At 44.7% G+C, this 10370-nt stretch overlaps 1 protein-coding gene across 1 annotated transcript in view; it reads left to right on the top strand.

The window, feature by feature from the left end:
* slc28a1 (solute carrier family 28 member 1) overlaps positions 1-10370 on the top strand; it is a 65139-nt gene that overhangs the window by 31524 nt on the left and 23245 nt on the right. The window contains exons 9-12 of the mRNA XM_048617013.1: positions 2580-2660; positions 4048-4128; positions 6738-6863; positions 8278-8408. Of these exons, the coding sequence (XP_048472970.1) occupies positions 2580-2660; positions 4048-4128; positions 6738-6863; positions 8278-8408 (419 nt within the window). The remainder of the gene's footprint in view (positions 1-2579; positions 2661-4047; positions 4129-6737; positions 6864-8277; positions 8409-10370) is intronic.

Raw genomic sequence — 10370 nt, 5'->3', positions numbered from 1 at the left:
GTTCCTCTGATGCTGCCTGGCCTGCTGTGTTCCTCCAGCTCCACACTGTGTTATCTCTGACTCCAGCATCAGCAGCTCTAACTATCTCTGGCCTAGTGGTATTATAGCTAGACTATCAATCCAGAGACCAGGTAATGTACCGGGGACCCGGGTTCAAATCCCGCCTTGACAGTTGATGGAATTTGGATTCAATTACAAATCTGGCAATCTAGTGATGACTGTGAATCCACTGTCAATTGTCAGGAAAGTCCCATCTGTTTCACTAATGTACTTCAGGGAAGAAAATCTGCCATCCTTACCCAGTTTGGCCTACATGTGACTCCAGGCCCACAGCACCGTGGTTGATTGTTTTTGTCCTCTGGACAATTAGGGATGGGAAATAAATGCTGGCGATGCTCACATCCCGTGAATTAATAAAGAAAGGACTACAGACAAGGGGGTAACATTGAGCCCAATGTGTCAGATTAATGTAACTGCATTTGTATTGAGTTACCTTTACATTGACCCCAAGGTGTAGTTGAGCCGGAAGTAGTTGATCGTGACAAAGCACACAAATGAAGCTGCATGCAAACACTATTTAAAAGGGCAACAACACACTACAGCAACACGGACCTACGCCAAGAGGAAGAAGAATACCTGTTCCAGGTTTCCAAGGATAATGGATATCCAAAAAACTGAGTCAGAAGATGCCTACACGAACAGCATCAGAACGATACTACACGCTCCAACACACTCATCACACTACCCTACATCAGGAACGCATCGGAACTAACCACAAGACTCCTACGACTGCTGGGCATCAGAGTGACACACAAGCCCACATCAACCCTACGACAAGTGCTCACCCGAACTAAAGACCCACTCCCCGCCATGGACATGACCAATGTCATCTACAAGATCCCCTGCAGAGACTGCGAGAAACACTACATTGGACAAACAGGAAGGAAACTAACAACAAGGGTACACGAACACCAACTGGCTACAAAAAACACGACCAATGCTCACTCATCTCAATCCACATGGATAAGGAAAACCACCACGTCGACTGGGACAACACCAAGATCCTGGGACAGGCTAGGCTGAGACAGGCACGGGAATTCCTAGAAGCATGGCACTCCATGAAGCATGCTATTAATAAACACATTGAAGTCGACCCCATATACATTCCACTACGAAAGAAAACCGTAAGTGAGGCAATCCATCTCAACGGACCCCAAAGTTTAAAAACCAGGCGAGAAACCACACCGACACTTCATCAGAGGCTGCACTGAGGATGTTACCCAGCAGGGAAACGAAACATCTGCAAAACAAGAAACCAGCTTGGCGAGCCAACCAAACTCAACAGGATGTAAAATGTTGCCAGGGAGACACCTCATTCCTTGCATTAGTCCTTGGACTGAAAATAAGAACTAGAATAGTCAAACTGGAAGCAACAAAAACATGGACGAAAGTTTCAACAGCAGATAAACAGTGTTAGGGGCTGTCTCAGAAGAAAAAAATCTGTATGCCTCCAGCGCACCCATTTCCAAGCATTACTGAATCTTTTCTAGTGTTCCTCACTGGTGTCAGGCAAGGTGACAGATCGAGGTGAAATTAGTCCTTGTAATGGAGAGGATATGAATGTCTGACTAAGCAGTCAATGGCACAGAGTCAGTGAGACGTCTCGAAGCATCGCTGTGGAGACTGAGCTGATGGTTGCCAACGAACAGAGGAAGTTTGGTGCCAGGTGTTTGAATGGTGTCACCATGGAGCAGCAAGTAGCTGTAAAGACCTGCGCCTGAGGAGGATGTGATGGTTAACTGTACCACACAGCTCGTGCTGGGGCCAAGGAAGGCTCTATTCTACCGTTGCTACAGTTACATTGAGGATGCCAGTTGGCCTATACCTCAGCCTGTTACTGAGCTGGAGCTAGATTCCTGGCTTGGGGAATGTAAAGACAGAGTTAGGTAGGAGGTTATGTCAGCAATGATGTGACTCCAGGCAGCCATTGGGTGAGCCCTTTTCACCCATGGCTCAAGGAAACCATGAATGTCACTCAGACAGTTCTTCATTTCTCTCCAATGGGGAGGCAATTGCCTCGTGTTGTTATCAATGGACTGTTAATCCAGAGACCCATGTAATGTTCTGGGGACTCAGGTTTGAATCCTGACATTGGCAGATACTGGAATTTGAATTCAATGAAAACCTGGAATTAAGAATCTAATGATGACTGTGAATCCATTGTTGACTGTCGGAAAAACCCATCTGGTTCACTAATGTCCTTTAGTGAAGGAAACTGCCGTCCTTACCTGGCCTGGCCTACATGTGACTCCAGACCCACAGCAATGTGGCTGACTCTGAACTGCCCTCTGGGCAATTAGGGATGGGTAATACTAGCGACTCCCACATCTCTTGAATGAATTTAAAAAGTCTTGGTGGAAGGTAGCTCTAACAGTGTAGCGCTGCCCCAGTACTGCATTGTAGTGTCACTGTAGGTTATCCACTGAAACTGTGCCGCTAGCAATGGGGAGGGTTCCCCACTTCAGGGGCGGAGTTGCTGTGTTAGCTCGTTCTGATACTTGATCTCTCTCTGTCCACAGGCCCTGCCCATTGTGGTCTTCTTCAGCTGCGTGATGTCTATTCTCTACTACGTGGGTGCAATGCAGTGGCTGATTGTAAAGGTATAGCCCAGAAGCAGGCCATTCAGCCAAACTATCCTATACTATCCTTTATGGTACGCAGGATCTCCTCCCACCCCATGTTAACAGAATCCAATTCCATCATTTATTTCCCTCTCGCGTATTTACCGAGCCTTCCCTCAAACATATCTAACCCATTCTCTGCAGCTACTCCTTGCAGTAGCTAGTTCCATATTCCAGCCTGTTCCTGGGTGAAGAGTTTTCTACTCTGAGATTTGTCCAATATTTATGACCTTTGGTCCACAAGTGAAATCACCTTCATGAAGTCTACCTTTCTTCAAATCTATTGATCACTTTTAAGACCTTGATTAAGATATCCCTCGATATTTCCTGAGGCTGAAAATAGTTTGAGTGAAAAAAAATGGTCATTGCAATGAAGGCAATAAAGTGAGAGTGCTGGAAATGTGAAACAAACATGGAAATTGCCGGAGAAACTCAGCAGGCCTGGCAACGTCTGTGCAGAGAGAAACAGAGTTAACGTTTTGAGTTCAATATGACACTTGTTCAGACTCAGGTCCTGAATCCACACAGGTGGGCAGTGAGTCTGCATTGGCGGCTTTCATCAGGGCACACTCCTAACTATGTACTCACTGCCCCCAAATAAGGAAGGCAGACTGAGCTCAGCCAGAGTCCTGAAGGAGAGTCAGACTGGACTCACAATGTTAACTTTATTTCTCTCTCCACGGGAGCTTTTAGACCTGCTGAGTTTCTCTGGCTCTCTCTCTTGCTGTTTGTTAAAGCTTTCATTGTACTTGAGGAAAAGAGGACTTTGGAGCAGCATCAGGCCATTTAGCCCTATGATCCTGTTTCAAGGAGGGGATAGCTAATGCAGTTAGTGGCCCTCACATTCCTGTCTGTCCCCGTAATCTTTAACTCCCTCATCAATCAAAAAATCTATCTAACTCAGCCTTGGGTCAGTCCAGCAAGCCCAAAGAAGACAGGGCCCAAAAGGAAAAAGTGAAGGCCGTTTGCAAATGGCGCTGATACTCTCCCACTCGAGGCCTTGTGTCTGAGCTACACCACCATCGCTGAGTGTGGAAGGTAGGCACCCACACGCAGCTCTGTAACGTGATGCTCAGTTGTACCATCTGATGGGATTGATAAGGCATTGCCAATCTGGAAGTACAAAGGTCATTACTCAGTGTTTCCTTATGACAGGGCAGCTCTCAATGAGGAGTCAACAGGCGATAGTGAAATGAAGCAAAGTGCTCCACCTAGTTCTCCCTGCACAGTCTGCTAACCCGCCAATCTGTCCTAAACCTTCGACCTTTCAATGTATTGGACAGCAATAAATCACTGTTTTATTCAATTCCATTCCATTTGCGCGATATCTTTAATTGTAACTGTGTGTTTTTTATTCTCGAGTCAGATTGCGTGGTTGATGCAGGTTACCATGGGAACATCAGCTGCAGAGACACTGAGCGTTGCCGGCAATATCTTTGTGGGGCAGGTATGAACAAAGATGAAGATTCTCCTCCGGGTATGGGATTAGTTCTTCCATTGTCACTAGGCCTAACCCTCCTTTGCCATCACAATGACCAAGGCCAGGGACAGAATTTGACGGTTAATGTCGAAATCAGGAGTGTCTGGACAGTGTAGATAGGGAAAGACCATTCCCACTCATAAAGCTCATACTTTCCATCCTAGCCCTAACCCTAACCTTAGCCCTAACCCTAACCCTAATCCTAGACCTAAACCCATCCCTAACCCTAACCCCAATCCCAACCCTAACCCCAATCCCAACCCCAAACACAACACTAACCCCGACCCCAAACCTAACCCTAATCTTAACCCTTACCCTAACTCTAACCCTAACCCTAACCTTAGCCCTAACTCTAACCCTAACCCTAGCCCTAACTCTAACCCTAATCCTAACCTTAGCCCTAACCCTAACCCTAACCCTAAACCTAACCCCATCCCTAACCCTAACCCCATCTCTAACCCTAAACCTAACCCTAACCTATCCCTAACCATAACCCTAACCCTAACCATAACCTTAACCCTAACCCCAACCCTAACCCGAATCTTAACCCTTACCCTAACTCTAACCCTAACCCTAACTGTTTTGATGTTATTGGCGAACAAAGCAAAGATGGCAGAAGTAATTAAAAACCAAAAAAACTGTGGATGCTGTAAATCAGGAACAAGGACCGTTCCCTCCAGGACACCCTGGTCCACACTTCCTTCATCCCCAACACCTCCCCACAGCCCTACGGCACCTTCCCCCATAACCAGTGAAGGTGCAACACCTGCCCATTTACCTCCTCCCTCCTCAGAATCCAAGGGCCCAAACATACCTTCCAGGTGAAGCAACACTTCACCTGCACTTCCCAGAATCTAGTCTACTGCATTCGCTGCTCACAACGTGGTCTCCTCTACATTGGGGAAATGAAGCGTAGACTTGGCAACCACTTCGCAGAACATCTACGTTCTGCTCGCAAAAAAGACCCTGAACCACTTGTTGCCTGCCACTTCAATGCACCACCCTGCTCCCTGGCCAACATCTCGGTCTCTGGCTTGCTGCAGTGTTCCAGTGAAGCCCAACGCAAGCTGGAGGAACAACACCACATTTTCCCCTTGGGGACTCTACAGCCCTCCGGACTCAATATTGAGTTCAATAATTTTAGGGCCTAAACTCTCCCATGTCCCAGCCCCCCACCCCACACACCAGGCTTTGTTACCTGCGATTACACACTCCCTGTTGTTAGTCACTAACAGTCCCCATTAACAACTATTCACCCTCCCAGCCTGATCGTTAGCAACTCCTTTGTCTGTCCAACTGTCTTTCTCTCTCTTTGTGCTCTATCCTATCGTTTACTCCCTACCCACCTACCTCCCTACTTTCTGCATATAAACTGATGTTTTCCCAGCCACCATCAGTTCTGAGGAAGGGTCACTGGACCCGAAACATTAACTCTGTTTTCTCCTTCACAGATGCTGCCAGACCTGCTGAGCTTTTCCAGCAACTTTGTGGCAGAAGTAATTACTTTCCTCAGGCAGAAAGTGTTTAGGGTCTGGAATGCACTGCCTGAGACTATGATTGAAGCAGTTTCAATCAGGCTTTGATAGAATCATAGAGGTCTACAACATGGAAACAGGCCTTTCAGCCCAACTTGCCCATCCTGCCCAGTTTTCATAATTAAATTACTTTAATTTGCCTGCATTTGGTCCATATCTCTCCATATCTATCCCATCCATTTCCTCGTGGCATTATCGCTGGACTGTTCATCCAGAGACCCAGGTAATTATCTGGGGGCTCAGGTTTAAATCCTGCCATGGCAGATGGTAGAATTTGAATTTAATAAACTTTTGGATTTAACAGTCTAATGATAACCATGAATCCATTGTCAATTGTCAGAAAAACCTTTCTGATTCACTAATATCCTTCAGGGAAGGAAACTGCAATCCTTAGCTGGTCTGGCCTACACTTGATGTCAGACCCTCAGCAATGTGCTTGACCCGTAACTGCCCTCTGGGCAATTAGGGACGGGCAAGAAATGCTGGCCTAGCCAGCGATGCCCTCATCCTGCGAATGAATTAAAAAAACTTGTCCAAATGTTTCTTAAATGATAAAATTGTACTCGTTTCCACCACTACCTCTGGCAGCACATTCCAGACACTCACCACCCTCTGTGTGAAAAAATGCCCCTCTGGACCATTTTGTATCTCTCCCCTCTCACCTTAAACCTATGCCCTCCAGTTTTAAACTCCCCTACCCTGGGGAAAAGCTATTGGCTGTCTATGTCTCTCAGGATTTTATAGACCTCTATAAGGTCACCCTTCATCACCTACGCTCCAGTGAAAAAAGGGAATTTCAAAAAGGAAGAATGTGTAGGCTACAGGGAGAATGGCAATTGCTTGTTTGGAGAGCCAGTGTAGACAGGATGGGCTGAATGGCCTGAATCTCTGCACCATAATTCTAAGATCTGTTTGATGGTGAAGGCAGTGTTAGAAATTAAAGCTTTACCTTCTCTACTTGTTGTAGCTGTGACAGATCGGGTCATCTTCCAGAAAAGGTGCTTGTAACACAATCGTGAAGAAACATTGATTTTATTTCAGACAGAGTCACCACTTCTCATCCGACCATACCTGTCAGAAATGACCAAGTCGGAAATGCATGCTGTAATGACTGGAGGGTTCGCTACGATTGCTGGCAGTGTCCTTGGGGCCTACATCTCCTTTGGGGTAAGTGTGCTGTCGCTGTTCAGTTTTCCTCTCCCCATGCTACTTGTTCTCTGTTTATAGCTCAAAACCAACACCCTTCTCCACCTGTACCTTCCCCACAAAGAGTAATGGGAAACTGGAATTTTATCTCCCAAAAAGCTGATGTACTTAGCAATCACTGAAAATAGTCAGATCTCAGACTGATCCTTTTCCGAAGGCAAGTGCATTAAAGGGTTACATACCACATTAGAATGAAGATGCACATCCTGCATAGTCCACCAGAATGACAGAACAGACTTGAGAGGCTGAATGGCCCACTGCTGTGAATTGGAGCAGCTCATCACTGGGCTATCAATTACCTTTTTACTGGTCAAATGTGTATCAGAGTTTCGTGTCGATTGTCCCACACTTTGTATTATCAAACCCAACACTAAACAGCATGTCAAACTGGCTAAAGGAGCGAGTCAGATTTATTAGAATTAGAATTACACTGAAGTTAAAGACAACAGAATTTTTAAAACTTTGATTACTTATATAGCAAGCAGAGCTGAAGAAGTCAGTAAAAGTTTTAAAGTACTTTATTCAAAGTATATTTGTACACAATCCAACTGACTTCAAGAATCCATGATATAATGTTTGTTTGTGAACGACATAAATATTTTTACTGTCCCCATTCAGTCATAGTTAAATTCTTGAACAAAGCCAAGCATATGTATTGACCTGGCCCTTTAAAAAAGCTCAAAATATTTCCTGATTTTCATAAACCACTTGTGGAGTAAGGAGAAATCCTGCTTTATCCCACCCCTTTCAGAATTCCTTTCTGAAGATTGGGTGATGATATTTCTGGTTTTCTATATGTCAGCCCAGGTTACATATGCCACTTAAAGTTGGCTTCTGTTGAATCAGGTATCTTGAAGTTCATTAGCAACACTTGATATTTATATAAGACCACAGGCTGACACACAGTCTGGGTTCTGGACTTACTAATCTTACTACATATTACACACGGATAACCAAATGACTCCATTACACAAAGAGACTGAGGCACGTACCCTTTTTTTGCTAACACATTGGATATTGTGATATCATTGAACTGTCTTATTGTTACAGGCCTATCTGGTCTGAAATCTGGGCAATGATATATAAGGCTTGTAAAACACTGGTTTTTGCCCCAACACTACCCAGGATATGACTGGCATCCAACAGAGCAGGATACTGGCAGTAACATCTGTGCAAAGCATATGCAAATATTGAGCAGTGTTCAAAATAGAGTTCTGGCGTCTTAATCGGCTGGGTTAATGTAACTCCAGTTCCAAATGCAGCATATGACACCTTTTTTTTTAATAATGCATGAGTTATCAAGAAATTAATAGATTATTCAAATGCTTTTCAATCGATATCCTCAATCCAATCATGTTCTGATCTTATGTTACAGATTAGTGCCTCCAGTTTGATCGCAGCCTCAGTGATGGCAGCCCCTTGTGCGCTGGCTCTGTCTAAACTCAGCTACCCAGAACTCGAAGAATCCAAGTTCATGAGTAAAGAAGGAGTGAAACTAGAGGCTGGGTGTGTGATATTAGACTTGAATTCGATAGCGATCACCATGTTATAGTATAGAGTAAAAGTCTTTTGACTGTCTTTATTCTGTCATCCCATGGCACTAAGTTCACAAGAGGTGGCACAAAGATTTCAGCCCAAATGGACTGAAATGAAAATTTAGTAATTTACTAGCTAGGAGGATCTCAGAGTCCAATTTCCCTGCTTTCTGCCCAACCTCTTGGGGATGGTATCGTGGTTTAGTGGCTTAGTGGTTAGCACTGCTGACACTCAGTGCCAGGGACCCAGGTTCAATTCCACCCTCAGGTGACTGTCTGTGTGGAGTTTGCATGTTCTCCCTGTGTCTGTGTGGATTTCCTCCAATTTCCTCACAAAGTCCAAAGATGTGCAGGTTAGGGTGGATTGGCCATGCTAAATTGCCCCATAGTGTCCAGGGATGTGCAGGCTAGGTGGTTTAGCCATGGGAAATGAAGGGTCTGGATGGGATGCTCTTCAGAGGGTCAGTATGGACTTGATGGGCCAAATGGCCTCTTTCCAAACTATAAGGATTCTGTGAATGTTTTCATTTATTGTGAGAGGAATTGATTGCAAAAATATAGTTATTGCATCAGTTATACGAGGCATTGGTGAGACCACATCTGGAGTACTGTATACAGTGTTGGTCTCCTTATTCAAGAAAGGATGCAAAGACATTGGAAGCAGTTTAGGGAAGGGTTAACAGGTTAATACCTGGAATGGGTGGGTTATCCAATCAGGGAAGATTGGTCAGGTATGTTTGTATATGCTGGAGTTTAGAAGATTAAAAGACAACTTGATTATAATGTACAAGATTCTGAGGGGTTTTGACATGATGTGTGTGGAGACGATTTCTTTTCATGTGGAAAATTCTAGAACTAAGGGTCACTGTTTTCTTAAAAAAAAGGTGTTGCCTATTTAAAATAGAGATGAGGAGAATTTTATCAGACAAAGGGTCGAATGTGTTTTGAAGTGTCTTTCTCAAACCCCAGGCAGAGGTGGGTAGATTCTTCATAAGCAAGTTGTGGGGGAGGGGGTGTGGAATGTGGGGGCTCCTGGGGGGGGTGGGCGACAAGGGGGTGGGGAAGTAGGGCACGGTGAAGTGTTATTGTGGGAATATGGAGTCATCAGATTGTTGATGATGTAATTGTATGCTGGATCAGATTCAAAGGGCAGAGTGGCCTCCCCTAACTCCCTATTCACATCAAAAATCAAAGAACTGAAGCAATTATACAGTGACATTACAAGTCCCACCCAGAACATAGATAACCATAACCCTAACCCTAACACTCATCATAACCCTAACTCGAACTCTAATCCTAACCCTAACCATAACCCTAATCCAAATTTACACGCTAACCCTCACCCTAACCGCAACTGTAACCCTAAACGTAACCCTAACCCTAACTCAAATCGTAACCCCAACCCTAACCCAACTGTAACCCTAAGCCTAACCCTAACCCTAACTCTAACCCTAACCCAAACCCAAATCCTAACCCCAACCCTAAGCCTAGCTCTAATCCTAACTCGAAACCTCACCCTAATGCTAACTCTAACTGTAATCCTAACCCTAACCCTAACTCAAAACTAAACCCTAACCCTACCCTAATCCTAACCCTGACTCTATTTCTAACCCTAACCCTAAACCTAATTCTAACCCTAACCTTAACCCTATTCCAAACCCTAACTTTTTTTCTAACTCTAACCCTAACCCTATTCCAAACCCTAACTCTATTCCTAACCCTAACCCAAACCTAAACCCTAACCTTACCCTAACCCTAATCCTGACTCTATTCCTAAACCTAACTCTAACCCTAAACCTAACTCTAACCCTAACCCAAATGTAAACCCTAATCCTAACCCTAACTCTATTCCTAACTCTAACCCTAACCCTATTCCTAACCCTAAACCTAACCTAAACCCTAAATCTAACCCTAACCCTATTCCTAACCCTAA

The sequence above is a fragment of the Rhincodon typus genome, chromosome 36, assembly GCF_021869965.1.
Source record: "Rhincodon typus isolate 14 chromosome 36, sRhiTyp1.1, whole genome shotgun sequence".
In the NCBI taxonomy this organism is placed as follows: Eukaryota; Metazoa; Chordata; class Chondrichthyes; order Orectolobiformes; family Rhincodontidae; genus Rhincodon; species Rhincodon typus.
Note: the sequence above shows the minus strand (reverse complement) of the source record. Positions and strands in the feature narration are given on the sequence as shown.